The sequence below is a fragment of the Bufo gargarizans genome, chromosome 2, assembly GCF_014858855.1.
Source record: "Bufo gargarizans isolate SCDJY-AF-19 chromosome 2, ASM1485885v1, whole genome shotgun sequence".
NCBI lineage: Eukaryota > Metazoa > Chordata > Amphibia > Anura > Bufonidae > Bufo > Bufo gargarizans.
Window position 1 is genome coordinate 563,293,383 of NC_058081.1, and position 18,665 is coordinate 563,312,047.

At 41.0% G+C, this 18,665-nt stretch overlaps 1 protein-coding gene across 4 annotated transcripts in view; it reads right to left on the reverse strand.

The window, feature by feature from the left end:
* TEAD2 (TEA domain transcription factor 2) overlaps positions 1-18,665 on the reverse strand; it is a 91,607-nt gene that overhangs the window by 37,323 nt on the left and 35,619 nt on the right. For all 4 annotated transcript variants that reach the window (XM_044281653.1, XM_044281652.1, XM_044281650.1 and 1 more), the window contains exon 3: positions 1,372-1,436. In XM_044281653.1, coding sequence (XP_044137588.1) covers positions 1,372-1,436 — 65 coding nt within the window. The remainder of the gene's footprint in view (positions 1-1,371; positions 1,437-18,665) is intronic.

Sequence of the window (18,665 nt, forward strand, 5' to 3'; positions counted from 1 at the left end):
CTATTCAAATTAATTTTATGTACTTTAAATTTTGTCATAGACTTCAAGCACAAACACATTCTATGACTTCAGTGTTGAAATATTAGTCACAGATGAGCACCTGCAATGATTCAGTCCTATGAATAATAACAGCTTCCTAGAACAGTCAGAATGACCTGCCATCCTAACAATCATAGGCACGCCACCAGATGGTTTTCAAAAGTGAGTCTTTATTTGCTACTACAGTGTGTTGACTGGAGACCATCAGGCAAAAAATATGTAGAATTGCCTAGATCAGGAAACTGCTGAAAAATACTGATCTCCAAGATTATTGTAGACAGTCTTAAGATCTAACAAGTCCCTGTATGACTATGTCCTTTCAGTAGCTTTAACATTAAACAAACAGAGCACTTCCAAAGCAGGTCTACCACCTGAGGCTGAAATTCCCTGGTGGGCCTTCTTAAAGAGGACCTTTCATCTGCAAAAAATTGTGAACTAAGTGTCATGATCTGTACAGCGGCACCCAGGGATCTCACTGCACTTACTATTATCCCTGGGCACCGCTCCGTTCTCCTGCTATGTCCTCCGGTATGTTCGGTCACTGGGTTATAGTAGGCGGAGACTTGGGGGACTTGGTTATAGTAGGAGGAGACTTCCCTTGTTCTCCTGGGCATCTTCTTCTTCTGTTTTTCCTCCCAGGCTGTGAGCTCTGCGCTGCGATTGGCCAGCGCTACAGCCTAGGAGAAAGAGACGCCCAGGAGAACAAGGGCAGTCTCCTCCTATAACCAAGTGGCCGAACATACCGGAGGGCATAACGGGAGAACGGAGCGGTGCCCAGGGATAATAGTAAGTGCAGTGAGATCCCTGGGCGCCGCTGTACAGATCATGACACTTAGTTCACAATATTTTGCCAGATGAAAGGTCCTCTTTAAACACTAACTAGAAATTCATCTGCCAAAACTAAAGATGTCCATAGACAACATTAGAACCTCTTGACATATATGACCATTTTAGTGGGATATAAGTTATTTGATGCAGTAATAGCCTAAACAAGCCCTATTTCAAAAGAAGCCAGTCGGCCACTCAGTTGAATGCCACAGGTTCCGCATCCAAAACCTCAGCAAAATTATAGACATCATCAGGGAATATTTGGTTGGCCACAAACTTCTGTATGTGATATAACTTGCTGGCAATTCAAAATAAAGTGCCAGGTCTGATAGTGTGAGAGCCAATTTTTATGATGATGGATCCATCCCTATAATGCCCATATATTATGATATGGTGTATGATAAGGTATTACCCTAGGATTTCTTGTAAAAAGCTCTTTTAGATGCCAATTGTCCTATGCATGACCAACCATATGAATTGCATGTTTGACCCCTCTTTCCTTACCTGTTTTCTTGTGCGCGTCTTTCCTGTTCGTAGTTTTATATATCTGGCTATTAATTCATTTCGACCTGCAACATAATTAAACAAATTAGTTAAAAAGTCACGAAAAATATATAAAACCATTACAGAAAGGAAGGCAACTGAGATGAGACATTATTTTATATAGGACAAATAAATGAAATAAAATATCAAATACATTTGAAAAAGGGACAATAAAACCTAAAACATATGAACTATGTCTATAGACATAAGAACGAGTTCTAAGGATTTAAACATAAATATTCTGTAAACTTTGACTATATTGTGTTCCTCATTATCCATAGGTTGGCTGTTTTTTAATTGAAAGCCTGAGTGAAAATGAATTAAGCCACACAAACAAGCACACAAGGATTTAATCTATACAATTAGCGAAACCTTCCTGCCAAATGCCTGCAAGGGTCAGGGGCAAGAGCCCTCAGCAAAGCTTAGATTGGGCATGCACATTAGATAGCGGTGGGCCAAATGCTTGTCCGGCCAACAGCTCTGTCTCCTGGCTCCTCAGCAGAGCAAAAGTGCATATGAGCTGAACGTGGAGAAGGGAGGAAACTGGTGCCAGACACTTCTGGCAGCGGTTTATCTCCATAGAAGAAACTGATTGGGCAATTGAAATCCAACTGTATGAATTGTCGTCGGGGGAGAACCTGTAGGTCCTGCCGAAATTGGTGGGTTTGTCTGACTTTTATATAATGTGTATGGCCAACTTTAGGTAGACAGACCTGTGCTAACTTGGCACTCAAGCAATCCAAGGGTCGATTTGGGTTGCCCCAGAGGCCCTCATGCTTTTTAGCCCTCATGGATGCAATGTAAATTATAGCTATATAGAGTTGAACTTCGGATGGTCCAAATGCGTATATCTAATACAATAATGGTGAGGTGGAATGAAAGGAATGAAAAAGTTCTCCAATAAGGCCTCATGCACACGACCATATGTATTTTGGAGTCCAGATAATGTCCGTGCTGCATCCCTTTTTTTTGCAGACCCACTGACTTTAATGGATTGGTGGACCGCATTTTGCAGACAAGAATAGGACATGTTTTATCTTTTGCGGAACAGACATAAGGACGTCATCAATATTTTTCAGATCTGTGTTTTGTGGACCACAAAATACATACAATCAATTTGTGCATGAGGCCTAAAACATTGTGAATTACTACATTATCCGTAGGTCACCGCTTCCATTAAAAAATCCCCAAATAAATCAATGAGCTATTTTACAAACAGAAAAAAATATAATAAATTGCTTTTATATTTGTGGCTAAATATGCATCTAAATCTGCTGATGTGTAGCCTAAGTACCTTAAACTACAAAACAATTTTTCCATATAATTAATTCCGTTTTGTTAGCTGTCATCAGTCTAAGATATGGAAACCACTGCTCTATGAAGAACTCAACGTGTTATAAATAAAAAGTCAGAAGACCAGTTTTTTTTTTTTTTAACCCAGTACAAAGTTATTTCAAATGACATGAATCAGGGGGATCTTATTTTTTTTTATCACAGAGCAGTTTTAGAATCGTCATGGCTGAGAAAGATTAAATGGGAAACCAGATCTCGAGACAAAACGGTTGATTGACCATTAAAGAGCCAGAGAGCGTTTCATTTCACAGAAACCTATTTTTCTCGATTTGTTAAGTTAATGCAGCAGCCACTTACTGCCCTATGGACACACTCAATTGTTGGATCAGCAAGGTGGCGTGTTTTGAAAACACCTTTCCTCCCAAGCCTTAGGGGACAATAAGGGTCTCCGGGTCTTCATTATCTTTTGTTAGGTGGCAGGGAGGAGACTTCATGCTCATGGCTGTAGGCAATATGGGTGGAGGCGACTGCACCTGGGGTGCCTAACTGAAAGCATTGTGATGTGAGCTCTGTCAGAAGTTAATTGTGCAGGATGATAAATAAATGGCCCACAGTCCTCATAGAAACAGGTAAAAACGAGTCCAATGAAATGGCAATTGGGGTAAAGCTAAAATATAAACCACGTTTCTACTTGTTCTTGTAGAATCTCACATTGAACAACCCCAATGATATAAAGGTAAAGCTATTTGACGAGACCCATTGTACATAGGTCATCTGTAGGTCAAAGTAGATGGTTGATAACCAGAAACAAAATCCAGCTAGATTCTCTTCTGATCCTGTGTCCGGCCATGAAAAGCTACTGGTCAATGGCCACATACTTCGACCAGAGAGACTTACAAAGCAATAGTAAACATGACCCTCTCCCCACTGTCTCATATACTACATTATGGCATACGTAGAAACCATAATGGCCTAAAATGCTATAAAGTCCTGATGAAACAGTAAAGTTATCTATCCCTAGGATGGAAGTAATGCATTATATCAGAAACAAGCCTTCTTTTGCTAGCTACTACAATTTGTACTACTCAATCAAGGAGATGACAATTCGAAAATGGTAATGCCTCGAATTGATCTTCTATGTTATGTTGTAGCAGAGAAGCAGGAGGCTTCCTTCCAGAAATCGCAAGGAAGAATATGAATGTTAGCTTCTCCTCTTAGGCTCTGATCACACTCCAGTTTGTGTTTGAAATATTGGTGGGAAAGCTCCTATAACATGCACCAAAATGCATCACTTAGGCCACAGTGAACCAGCCATATGTACCAGCCAAAAGAGTGTCTTTTTGGCTAGCATACATCACAATCTTTTTTTAACGGGAGTCAATGGGGGATATATGCTAGTGGTCATAGGCTTCTGTCAGAGCTAAACATAACGGAATACTCTCAAGAAACAAGTTCTGAAACCTTAAACTGGCAATATACATTAGAGAAATGTTACCTAAACCTGCAGATGTCAGGGTCAGGCATGTTGTATTTCAGCATGTCTAATCCTTTTGATCTCAGGTAGATAAGCTGCCTCCCAGAGGTGTCTGGCAGTGGCTTTCTCTAATCTCCTATTTACTTCAATGAATGCTCAGCTGCATGTGTATTGCAGAATTGGAGGAGTTTATCGCAGGTGTATGGCTTCCTTAAAAAAGAACAAAAAGTTGCATGTAACAAGATAGAAGAGTTAAGATACATTTTGGGGTTAAAGTGCCTAAAAACAGTACATTAGATGAAGGTCAGGCACATTAGATGAAGGTCAGGCAAACTTGCAAATTTTGGCAAGATCCGCCAACTATCTAAAATTTATGGGGATATCCTGGGGATGTGGATTTTAACATACCCAGTCCTATGTTCCCAAGGGAATTAGTCATTGCAAGAGGACCCTCTGCCCAGTAACCTAAGCATTCATGTATATCGGAGCAGAGAGGAATAACTGGCTACCAAAGCCTCATATAACATATGTCTAAGGTATATTGGCCTTCTTTTATAGCATTCTTTTAAATATATATATAATTTCATATAACTAAGAAAGGGACAAACCACATTTTCTAAAATACTCCCAGGTGCTCAGGGGGCCCCATTGACCCCATTAGAAGACAGCAGTGCAATAAAGAACATGTTTCAGGGCCTGGTGCAAATATGCATCCAGGACCAGGAGGACGTAAGTGGTGCTATAAAACTAACTCTCATTCAGCACATTCCCTATAATACATAAATACATTTTACTAGATTAAACAGAACACAAAAACACATAATCAGTGTAATGAAGGCATCTGGTAGCGAGGAGTAAAATTATAATTATAAACTAGGTCACTTTGAGCATTCAGCTGCAGATTATAAAAGTAATCTGTGATTTGTTTAGAAATTCTGGTTCAGGATCAAAAACTTCTTTTCACTTTCTTTCCGGGGGTTAAACCTGGTTTATTAAACTGACCGAGAACCATAATACATTGTAACTACACATATTAACGGTAGCCACCAGAATACATACAAGGTCAGATTAGTGAGATCACAAGAGTTTATTGTGCTTAGTGCTTAGATATGTGCATGCAACAGATTGGAAAGTTTAGAGCCAATATTGTCCCAGCTGCCCACTGCAGCATAAAGCCACCATTTGGACATCTCCTAACACATCTGCTTCATGCCCCCACCCTGTCTCGTGCTGCAGCACATCCGTGGGGAAAACACAACCCGCTGAAAGAGACAAGTCACAGCACATCAGTGACCAAATATAGCCATGCCAAGACTCAAAGCAACACTAAGCCAAATCTGAAGAAACTCTGGGCTTTAGACAAAAACAGCAACCGAGAACCCAATCCGGCTGACTTATTAACCCCCCCTCCCCCTCAAGATATGAGTCACCCACTACTGAGAGTCTTGGAAGCAAACCCAATGTAATGTAATGTGCTCTGTTTGATAGTCAGGCCACTTGTAGGGATTTCCTGCACTTATTTCTAATTACCACTGCAAATTTACAGTCAGCAAAACTACAATAGTAATGGAACCATAGACATGTTTTAGTTATGTTGACATCTGCATGTTGCTTTGGTACATTTTTGTAACTCTTCTGCCTTATTCTTCCATGGAATTAGGGTCAATGACATGGCTGGACATCTAACAAGTACATACTATGAAGCCCAAGCAGGGTAGGAAGCTATTCCAACCCATTTAGTCATAACTAGCATATGAACCTTTTCGATTTCACAGACATAAAAAGCAACTCTGAAAATCATTGATAGCCTCATTATTGCCAAAGGTTTGCCTGATGGGTAGTTGCTGGTGAAGACAGTATGAAGGCTGACTTGAGTATGTAAAATTGCTGGTTCTAGGACCACCAATTCTGAGAGTGTTGAATGTGTCAATATTAAAGAGATTTTGGCTATTAAAGAGAGTGTTTTATAGTGATGACATATCATTAGTATGGATTGGTGGAGTCCAACTTCTGAGACCCCAGCCAATCAGCTGTTTGAAGAGGCTGCAAAGCTTCAGTGAGCGCCACGGCAGCTTACCAATCAAAGTGTTGTCAATTGGATAGTAACTGTGCTTGGTATCACAGCTCAGTCCCATTCACTTGAATGGACTAAGCTGCATAGCCATGTGACCGATAATTCTGAGGTCACTTTCGAAGGAAAAGCTGATCAGCAGTGGTGTTTGGAGAGTTGAACCCCTTCCAATCTGATAGTGATGACCTATCCTTTTAAGAAAACCCCTTTAATAGAAGGATATAGTCTATGTTCCAATATTATGACCACTTGAAGGACATGAAGAAGGCTTTTGAAAGCTCAATTTTTGAGAAAATGGGTAATGTACCAAATATTTTAGTCCATATTTCGTATTGTTAACCAGTATCACCCATACATTTTTCTTATAAACCTTAAAAATGTTTTAGGATCTTCAGCATAGCTGATTGAACACATTTAGTAGCTGAAGCAAAAAGACAAAAACAACACAATATTTAAAAATGTCATCATTTACATACACAACAGGGGCACAACTAAATGTATTTACTAGATTTTTAAAGTTGTTCCATAAATGGGATTCAACTTTTCATGTTCAGGCTTGCAAGGGGTTAAGTCATGAGAACAGCAGTTAATAGACCATGGACATATAGCTGTTCTGTTACTCATATCGCAGAACAGGTTTTGGTTATGAGACTGCCTTCTTTCTCCTTTCAATGGGGTTACTGTGCCTGAAGCAAATGTCAGTATACAGCTTCCCAAGGCCTGATTTGTAATGTCCGTCAAAATGGAGACAGGTGGCAGTGGCAAGCAAAGACACCTGTTCAGTATTTTTTACAGACAGGCAAAGGAGAGGGTTGGACTACTGGGAGAAAGAGCTGATTATTTCTTCCTGTTAAGCACATTATAACTTATGAATCCATACAGAGTGGCACAGTTGAACTTGCAGTATTACAGTTATCCGGGCGTGTTTTCACACACACGCACACATCAGGTTTGACTAGGTAACCCGCTCCTCTCCCCGGCGTATTAAAACAATCATATGCATGATTCATACCTCCCTTTATAATTGGGTGCAATGTTCTTTCAACTTGTTCCACGGGAAGATGCATTGAACCTTTAATTACTATTTCTAGAAGGGTATGAATAAAGCATAGGGCAGAAGTGAAAGACAGCCTTCATCTCCATAGTGTTTTCGGAAAGGAATTTCCAATCTTACAAACAACTGTCTGCACCACTCATATTCATTGGATGTCTAGTACATCAGCAACTTCTATAGCTGATCTGTAATACCAGACACAGCCAACGAACTGTAGTGGTGCTCTTTCGTGGAAAAAGCCGCCTCCATTTTATAACCATGGACTAGGTCTTTAAGAAAACACTACACAGTCCTTATCTGATAATTGGAGATGAGCAAATCAATTGTAAACAAATCAGATTCAACCAAAAAAATTTTCAAATTAATTTGATTTCAGCGAATTTTGAGGAGAGAGATAGAGAGAGAGAAATAAACAAATACATTTTTTTTAAAATTTGAGAAAACAGAGTGAAAAAATATGAGTTGTGGGAGACCTCAGAGTGTCACACACAAATTTAAATTTTCAGGCCAGTTGAATATCTGATACAGGCCCAAACTGGTTGACCGATATGGTCAAATCGAACCCAAACCAATTTCTGAGCAGTTTACTTATCTCTACTAATGGTATTTATAACCATGGTGGGTGATGCAATGTTTTTGGCACTGTAGATATGCAATCATAAGCATTCTTACACATTTTGAATGACCTGATCCTTCCTCTTTATAACATAAAGTGCACAGGAAGGGGGTGGCTCTGACTTAGGCTAGTTTCACACCTCTGGTGTGAAACTCTGGCACACAGTTGCGGCAAAGGGAGAATAGTCCGGGCATGCATAACTTTGTGTCCTGCCGACTCTTTGCTTGTCTGCCAGAACAGAGCACAGATCTACGCCAGACCCCATTATAGTTAATGGGACCGGCGGACATTCTCTCCGCATCTGGCAGTGCCGGATCGGTTGAATTCCGGGTGGCTGTTCTCTGCTGGAACAGCCTTCTGTAACTCACACTGGAGGTGTGAAGGTAGCCTTACCCACCAATGAGTAAAGTCAGCAGAACATGCCAACTATAGGGAGCCTCATTAATGCCCCCCCCCCCCCCCGATGATGTTGGGGGGAAAAGAATGATTGAGCACATTTCAACACCCATTCCTTTTGTTCAAAAGTACTTAAGTCTCTCCTAGGGGTATCTAGCAGGGACTTAGCTCCCCATTGAGAACACAAACATGCGTGTGTATGGGGAGTCAGGAATAATAGCTATAGGGAGGGTGAGCATTTGGCCGACAGTTATTGAAGGTGTATTAGTACCTCTAAAGGAAATGTGTCACCAAAGTTTTATCTGCCAATGAAAATCAGATAGTAGCACATTTTACTTTCTAATTGTAGTTTTTATTTTATTTTATTTCCCGAACATGATTATGTGGGCGGCCATCTTGCCTGAGCTGTTCTTAACAGAATTTACAAAGCATAAAAAAATTTGCTTTATGGCAGCACCATGGGCCATAGTAACAATGGTCAGGAGGAGACCTTATTGACTTACATGGGGAAGTTTTCCAGGCATGCCCTGTACAAGGAAAGACTAAATAAGATTTGGCAATCACCTATTGTGAATATTGGGTCCTGTCTTATCTGTACTCAGAATTAGAATGAGTTAACTGCAGTAATCTGTACAAACCAAGAAGTGGTGCCAATTATTAGACATAACGGCCAGTGAGAAAACTGGAGGATTTTTGGTTTTAGTTTAAATATAAAAAGTAACATGGAAAATTTAAAATATATATATATAAAATAAATATATGTTACATAGTGATTTGAATAGCATGTCATTTTCTGATGACACATACATTTATTAAAAGATATATTTGTGATTTGGTTTGGTGGAATTAAAGGAAATAGTTAAGGAAGTCCTCTAACTGCTGCATTCTATGTCTTGAGGAGTCATGTGATCAATTTATTCACCAGGATGCACAGGTAAAACCATACCCAAATTTTGACTAGGTAAAACGCTTGTGTATTGCTATATTCCCTATACCAGTATGGGCATACCTTTACATAATGTATGCTAAGACCAGTCAGTTCACCTTCATTTTTATGGGTGGTAGCGGCCTCTAATTATCGTAAGAGGAGTGTATGTAGGTCAGTCACTAAACGCAACCCATGTTCTCTAAACTAAAATGTCATCATGAACAAGCCTCCTATTGCATAACACCCTTGACATTCCAATACATTAAGGTGCTATATATTGCATAGCAGGACCCTTCGAGGCGTCGGCTTTGAACCTGACCTTTTCTAGATAGTATGAATGAGACGCCTCTAAATATTCTGATAAACGCTATGGGGAAAATCATCAAGGGCACGGCGATTTTAACGTTTTAGAGATTTCAAGCTTAGGCTATTGCTGAATCATCCTTAGCGGAAAAAGTTTATGGAAGAAGTTCATGTGCTGCCAGTCCCAGCTGGGAGAGCAGAGACAGTTGTTGGGAGGAGAGGGGGAGGGGAGAAAGTAGAAAGACTGAAATTCAAGGAAATAGACATGCCTTGGTGTTAAAAGAAAACTACAGCAAGGCATGACAGCTGCTCTGGGGGTCAAAGGCCATTACTTGTGCATTCATGGGCTTAACAGTTAGAAGGCAGCACCTGCCAGCTCCAGGGTGTGTCTGGAATATTCACTGTTGACATGTGACTGGGAGCGAGGAGAAGGCAAGGAAAATTGAAAAAAAAAACTAAAAACGGGGGATTAAATAGATAATGAAAACAAAACATAAAATTGCATAGAGAGGTGAGGGTGCGACCGGTCTGGAGTTTATTTAGCAGTCACGCAGGAACATTAGTGAGGTAGATGGAGGAAGAGAGGCGGCACTGAGGGTAAAAAAATAACCGTGGTAATGAAAACCTGACTGTAAAAGGTCTACGGTGTGTGTGTCGCATAAAACTACGGTATGTCATTGGTTTCTTGATATATTTTTTCTGTGGGCAGAACTACATGAGGCAACCCCTTCTGAAAATTCACGGCCTATTAGGTTTGCATTAATGGACTGCAGATTACTTTTAAAAATCACTGGAGAGTTATTAAAACTGTCTAAAAGGCAAGCTGTCTTTGTTGTCCACAGCACCCAATCACAGCACAGATTTCATTTTTTTTGTGCTCTTGAAAAATGAAAGCTGTGGTGTGATTGGTTGCTATAGACAACAAAGACAGCCATTCTTTTAGACAGTTTTGATGAATTTGCCCCACTGTGCCTGTAGATGTTACTCCTTTCAGCATCTATGCTCTCACTGTGGTTTGCTTGAAGTTACCGCAGGTGACTCCAAAAACATTCTGATACACATCCTGTGAAGTTTGCACTAGCTAGAGTTTGGCTCCACAGACCGGGGGAACGTTTATTAAGACCGGCATTTTAGACGCCAATCTTATTAAAGGTCCATCGCTGGCGGTGGATCCGCCGGAGTTATGAAGAGATGCCGGCCTCTCCATAACTTCGGCGCATCCAGCGCCAGTCTAAATGTAAGACAGCTTCCGTGTGTAAGGACCCATGGATTAGTTATAGTCATAACATCTGGACCCCATAGGTTCTACTGAACCAAAATAGAGTTCAGTGGTGAAATGTTTTTTTTGTTTAACTGCCGATCCTGGTGTTATTCCATGTCCAAAATACAGATGATTTGATATGGTCCTATGTAAGGGTCTGAGTGAGAAAATTTGACTGTAATCCCCAATGGGGACAGGGACAAACAAAATGAATGTGTACATATGGACATAAATCAAGCGGTTGTGGGTCATGGTATCAAGGCCAATAACATACTCTCTACCCTACCAAATGTAATTGTATACTATAGACTGGAATTTTAAAAATGTCTTAAAGTGTTAGAATTAGGACAATTTCCAAGATTGTTTATACCAATTCCCTCCTATTCATTTGGGGCTAAGCTGCTCCTAGGCAATGCGACCAATGAACGTGATGTCACATGGCCTAGGCTAAGCTGCGAGAAGGCTACAGCCCTACTGTGAGCACCGATGCCTTCTCAAACTGCTGATCGGTGTTGGATCTCAAACGATCAGTTTTGGAAAACCCCTCTAATATCCATGTACAACTTTCAAGGACGACTTGTGTATTTTTTTCTCAGTAAAATTTCGATTTGTTGGTGAATGGGCCCATTATAAGCTCACAACACTATCAAAACAGCAATTTCTTATTCTGCCATATAGTCTGCTTACTATATAGTGCAATTATAGACAATAATTCCATAGTCTTCATATCTACATATCTAGTTTTTTTCTGCAATTTTTTCTCCTATAGAGAAGGAGATGTCAAAGGAGATGTGAAAACACCACGCTGAGTGCAGAGAAACATGATTAAAAATCTGTGTGTAATATATATATTTTTTCAGCTATTAACGCTAATTATAACGGGTGTTAGAGAGCCCTGTACCAGACCAAAGTACTCTGCTTACAGTTTTCCCTCCTGTCCCCATCAATCTTCCTGTATTCCACATGTAATTTCACAGAGCTGTCCCATCTGGAAGACACATGTGCCTCGCTCCAAAGCAATTCTGCAAATCTGAGCAATTGTGGCTGAGAACACTGGAATTCCTGGCACGTAAGACAGTTGTGGAAGGGTATGGTAAAACAGAAATCAGTCCAGAGATGGATAAGAGACCCCTTCTCGGTCACAAGGTCTAATGCGGTCTTGTGACTCGAAGCAGGAAATTAAATGGCAATATGAGGTTTCCCCTATAGGCAGTGCTAAATCATGTGCAAGTAGTATAGATGATGAATAGTGGATTTCTCAGTGTCTCCTTATGCCAATACTACACCATGCTCTCACATGGAAACTGTCATTTTAGTTTATCTTGAGTTTTTCAAAAAATGTTGCAAACTAGAACTTTCACCTCTTCTTACGTTATTCTGCCTAAGAGGGCATTTATACCAACAGATTATGTGACAGATTTTCTGACCAATCATTGGTCAGATGGCCATTTACACACACAGATCTTTTGTTATACACACTATTAGTCTGATTGGAAAGAAATTGGTCAGATGTTGGTGTAAATACACCCTTATATGGTGAGCAAACAAAGGTGCATCGTCCTTTTAGAACCAATCTAAACTGTAAAAATTTTCAATTACAAGTATTCTTTCTGGGATTGTTGCTCCATGGAAAGATTGTTCGTAGACTAGCGAGTATTGGAAGAAAACTTTAAACATGGTCGACTTCTTGCCAAACAGTCGTTCATTGTTAAAATTTCACCTGTTTAACAGTTGTTTTGGTTGACATTGTCCATTTTAGTCTGGGTTCACATAACCGCTTGCTCTAATGCATATGTCAGGAAAAAAACAAGATGCAATGGAACACTATGGCAATGGGTATCACTGTATGGTATCCGTCGGAGGCATCCATTTTACGTATACATTTTTTGTATACAAATGTGAAACCAAAATGTGATATGAAGTCAGCCTTACACTAAAGTGTATGGCCACCTTAACTGGTGACTCCTAATCTCATGAATGGTGTCTTATGAGTGGAGATGCAATACAAATTCTGTATACCAAACTTGCCAACTTTTTGGTAGATACCACCGGGAAAGAGGGATGTGCAGCGCATGTAGTGTGTCCTAGAAAATGTTTGTTGGTAAACAAAACCCTTTCCCAAAGCCACACCCTTGTATTATGCCCCTATATGATCAAGGTCACGTCATTTTGTTTTCTGTGGCACCATCACCTTATTCACTGTTTTGGCCGCCAGGACTAGGTCTGATGATGCAGCCCTGGTGACACAGACAGATAACAGACAATCTCTGGAAGGCTTCTCTGGCACACAGGAGATTTGCTCGGGAGTTCGCCCTTTTTTAGGAGCCTCCTGGAGATCCTAGGAGAGTATGCTGTATACTGTAACGTTCATAAGGCCTCATTTGTTATAATGTAGTCTGTTGGGGTTCCATCATACAAAACAGTCCAGCATTTTTCACAGTATCTGTGGCAGAAACTCCATATTGTGCCTCTAATGCAAATGTAAGTCCTAAGATACCTACAAAAATTGTCAGGGTCGGCCTACTGTATAGGTGCCCTTAACATTTTTCACAAACTTCGAAGTGTTTTTGAAATAATCCCTCCGCCCAGCGGGACCTGTTGACGGAAACATACTTACCTGCTCCTCAATGCTCGTTTTCGACTGCATGGATCCACCATTATCTTTACCTGTATATAAACTTCCAGCAGAGACAGGGCTTACATTCCTTGCTACAGTCAAGGGTTGACATGTCACCAAACAACACGTGCAGTCACATGCTGCTTGGGGGACACGTCACCACTGCGTCCACTCATTGGTTGCAGCAATGAGCATAACAGAAGTTTACATGCAGAAACCAATGGAGAAGGGAACTGAGCATTGGGGAGCAGGTAAGTAGTCTTCCATTCACGGGTCCCGTCACTTAGAAGTTGGACAACTTCTAAAACAAAAGGGGGCTGTCCTGTATTTTTGCATTGATGGCCTATAAACAGGAATTGAAGTGAATAGGAGCAGCGCTGCAGTAACCAACTCTGTCCACTACATGCTACACTTCCAGAGCTACTCCTGGACAGCAGGTTGGTGAAGGTGCAGGGTTTTGGACCCTCTCTGATCTGATATTCATGGCCTATGCTCAGGATAGTGCATCAATGTAAAAATACTGGCAAACCCCTATAAGGGTCCATTCACACATCCGCAAGTGTTTTTTTCGGACCGCAAATTGTGGATCCACAAAACACGGACTCCAGCCATGTGGGTTCCGCATTTTGCGGACAGCACATGGCCAGCACTTTAAATAGAAATGCCTTTTCTTGTCCGTGTCTGCAGACAAGAATAGGGCATGTTCTATTTTTTGGCGGAACGGAAGTGTGGATGCGGACAGCACACTGTGTGCTGTCCGCATCTTTTGCGGCCCCATTGAAAATGAATGGGTCCGGATCCATTTTGCGGACGTGTGAATGGAACCTTAGGTTGTCACAGAGCTAGATATAATGCACAAGCAATCCATTTTATATAGGATAGAAGTTGCACAAATAACTTGTTAGCCATTACCGTACATTTTTTACTCATCTCCAAATGAAAAAAAGGAAAGCTGTTATTTACAAGTCATGTATTACAACAGACCTAACATAACTCTTGGCAGGATCAGGCCAACTAAGAGTTAATTGTGCAAAGTAAACCTTCATTACAGGGCTGTCTTGTAATAGATTAGGTCTGTATGTGCTACTCCCCCACCAACCCCTCCAAACACACTAGAGCTTGTCCTGCCCAGGCAGAGACCTAGATCAGATTTCATCCACCACCTCCTCCCTCTTCTCCTCCAGCCGACTCCCCTCCCCCACCCCACCCGCTGGTGTCTTCTTTCCATGTGACCTTGCAAAGGCTTGATTTACTGGAATCACAGACCCCCTAGAAAGGCAGGGAGAGGAAGAGTGGGAGGAGAGAGACACAGGGTATTACACAACAAAAGCTAACTCTGGGTCTCTCCCAGCCAGACACCAATAAACAGCAGATCCAGTGCAGCCTGCACCTATTCCAGGTGGTGTGGGGTTAGCAGGCTGCATTCACAGACACCGGGCAGCAGCTCCTTCCAATGTAAACCAAAGCTCACACAGAGATAAAGCTTGAATTTTGTAAATGAACCAGGAAGATATGGGCCAATTGTAGATATGGGCCTCTGTTACATAGTTACAGAGCAGATAACGAAGTGTACACATCTCCAACTGTGTTAAAAGCACAGGGGGGTCATTTATTAAAGGGACTCGAGACTATTTTAGTTAGACTATTTTAGACTGGGGTTGTACCAGGACTCTGGCCCCCAACAATTTTACTAACGTACTCCTGGAAACAGGCAAAAAAGTATGCCAGCCTCTGGAGCTAGCGTACTATTTATACCAGGCGCCCAGACTGCCTCAGATTAGCCTAATTTATAAAGAGGTGCATGCCTTGTCATAAATTAGGCTAATCCTCTGGCAGCACAAGGGGAACAAAGACCAGCCCACAGCGCTTTACATTAGACACATGCAAAATCACGGTCAGGTTTATAATAATTGCCCTGTACATATTGACACTGAAAATCATCATGAATTATGGTGTAAACGCGGTCCAACATTGCAACACTTATCAGACATGCTTTTACAGATTTTCATATGCATCTAATGCCAGGGTTTCCTACTGGTCTCTGGCAGAAAGCTCCACTTTGATCTTCAGATCATTTGATGATGCTTAGAATTCTCTGGAGACAACTATGGGGCACGTAAAACTTTCTGTGTACTCACGTTTTGCTCAATGATTATGGCATACACCAGTATAGAAGATGTCTTTGTATGTTGCCCATGGAATCAACATGTTTGCAAGTTAGTAGGGTGTGAATGGCAAAATATAAGGGAAGTGCCCATATAGTGAAAAATTTTATGCTTTATGATGAGCTCAACTGTCCACATTAGCTTTAGATAGCTGGAAGCTGCACTTTTGGTAGGGAGGGAAATATTCCCTGAGAACAAGGCACTGGGTATGCTCAAATCTAATAGCTCGCTCCTTCTTTCTCCTGACATCAGGGGAAACTTGGGACACCACCATACATATTAGATGCTTGGCCTGTCTCACAGAAATAATTTTACAATTGTCTATGTCCCTTTTGGATGTGTCCTTCTGTATATCTTTGTAGATCAAAAGAAAGATCAGAGAATGGCTCAAGAGAGAGGAGAACATTCTTTAAGGGTCTCCAAAAGCCAGCCATAACGTTTGTTCTGCCAACAGCAATCTCTCCCTATCCGCCAAGCATACATATGTAGGGTAAAGGGGAGCAAGCCACCCCCAGACATCTCTGGTGGGTGGATTATGTAGCCCTTGTGTCCTGAAGGCCTATGACATGACACTTGCATTACAACACTACTGGACCCTGGTCATTTATGTAAATTAAGTGCTTGTTGCCTGCTGGTCCATCAGCAGAGAGTCTTTGTGTGTGTGTCTTAAGCAATTTTTTGGGAAAAGTTCATGCAAGTCATCTGATGACACACAAAACACTGCACGTTATTTTCTCTCACATATGTCCCTGGAATTTGGACACCAATGAATGACAGAACGTAATTTGGTGCAATAATGGACACCGCTCATTTGTTGGAAAAAAAAAAAACCCTACTGAAAAACCTTTTTTCATAATTGGATTACACAGCCTGAGGCAGAGATCAACTGCTTATGGAGAGGACACAGTAATGTTCTTGTCACACAGACAACAAAAGCATGGCATTGGCACCAACTTTAAGCAATTAGCGATCCATTTTACTGATATAAGCAACTTTTGTGGCATATATCAGTTGCAGATTTTGTGACAAAATCTGTGACTCTTCCCGCTCACGCCACTATCCGGACATGTCTGAATAAAGGGGGTGTTGGTGGAGGAAGAGGGCCGGCCGGCTGGCCCATCTTATTCATCATTTTGTACACCATTTTTTGCTGTGCAAAGTGACTTAAATCTACAGCAGCAAGGGAGCTGCCGTAGATTTTAGAATGTTGCGCGCCCTGCTGGATGAAGGGACAAAGTTATGTAGAGGCCTGCGCCTCCACATAACTTTTGGTGCTTCATCCAGCACTGCAGACACAATTAAAACCAACGTCTAAATCACCGGTCTTAATAAATGTACCTCTTAATGTCTATCCACAGCTTCTATTGAAGCTGTCCAGGCTCTGGACCAACCATTTGCTCTTATGCAAGTGGACTGAATTCCAAATACTGCAACATTAACTTCTACCTATCTGATGATTAGCTTGACCTTACTGTGTATAGGTATTGCGAGAGAGATGGCCCTTGGTAAAGGCATGATGTCCACAACAATATTAAAGAGAATCTGTCACCTCCCTATTGAACTGTTTGCATAGACACATAGCTGTGCTTCACGTGATTAAAATGCTGTTTTTCTTTTGGTGATCTGAGACGTCGATCCCGAGTTTTTCTTAATATGCAAAATAGGTGTTTGGCGCAATGAGGGCATCACCATCGCTCTTGTTGAACCCAAACTTCGCTCATTTCTGTGACCAGCCTCAACTTGGCTGCTTTGATTGACAGGGAAAGGCAGTGGCAAAGCAGTGAGGTAGGGGCTGGCCAGAGAAAGGAGTGGAGTTTGGGTGCAACGAAAACTTTGGTGATGCCCTCATTGCACCAACTGCCCAATTTGCATATTAAGAAAAAGTATCATAACTCGGAAACAGAGCTTTGGAGCAACAAAAAAACAACAACAAAAAAAAACAACCAATGCTTTATTTAGGTGAACCACAGCTATGTGTCTATGCAAAAAGTTGGATAGAGAGGTCACTGGTGACAGATTCCCTTTAAATGCCATAACCATTTAACTGTATATCTTGTCAATCTCTTTCATAAAATCCATTTTTTTCTTGAACTAAATGCCAGTATACAGTGCTTTCTCAGAATCTCAAAAACTTTGCTAACTAACCATAGAGACCCGCATGGAACTCTATGATGTTTATATTTTGTAAACCCATGCAAGTCAACTGTTGTCATCCATATGCATGACTTGCAAGGATGGTGATTAGTGAGTTTCATAAATTCTTTGTTTTGAGGCCACACATGAATAATGGGAGTATGGCAGATGCCGGATGTTAATGCAAATCAATGGTTAGCAATCTAAGGCTGCCAACATGTATAAATTTCCAACATGCCTTCACAGGAGCAAAAGGAGCAGTAAATGGAAAAGAAAAAACGTAATTGCTGGCTTTATAACCCCTCAAAAACCCATTCTCATGTCCATAAGACCTGTATCATGTCCAGGGTAATAGAAAGAGGAAGTGCCTTCATTTAGGTGTATTAATATAAATTCATTATTTTTTCCCTTGCGCTGGGAAAATCATTGCGCATTAAAAACACTAAGCATGAACAACCAAAGCATCTCCATGGTAATAAACCACAGACCATGAGTGGTCTGATGTTGGGAGTCATACTCAGTTTGGCCTTAACTTTGTCTACTAAACATTTGGTTTAATAGCAGGAAGTAGGAGACACAAGGGAATATGACTGCATGATCAGACCACAAAAGACTTGTTTGTAGTCTGTTACCATGGTGACACATAAGTTTGCATAGTAGATGTTGGCACAAGAAATAGGACATTTTTAATATAGACTGACCTAAATTTACTGCAGCAAGAAAAATGTTGTTGTGATGGTCAACATATTCTTTATGTTACCAGTATATTAATCCTCCTAAAAAAAATCAAAATAAGGCCAACTGATTGTGTAGAAGTGATGCTGAACATGAAGTATGTCACAGCATGCAAACAGTCTAAGAAACCCGGTCAACAGTTCTGTTTTTGCAGGCCTTTCCAGTGAATAGGACCACACACACAAAGGGCATTTTTTAGATTTGCATTA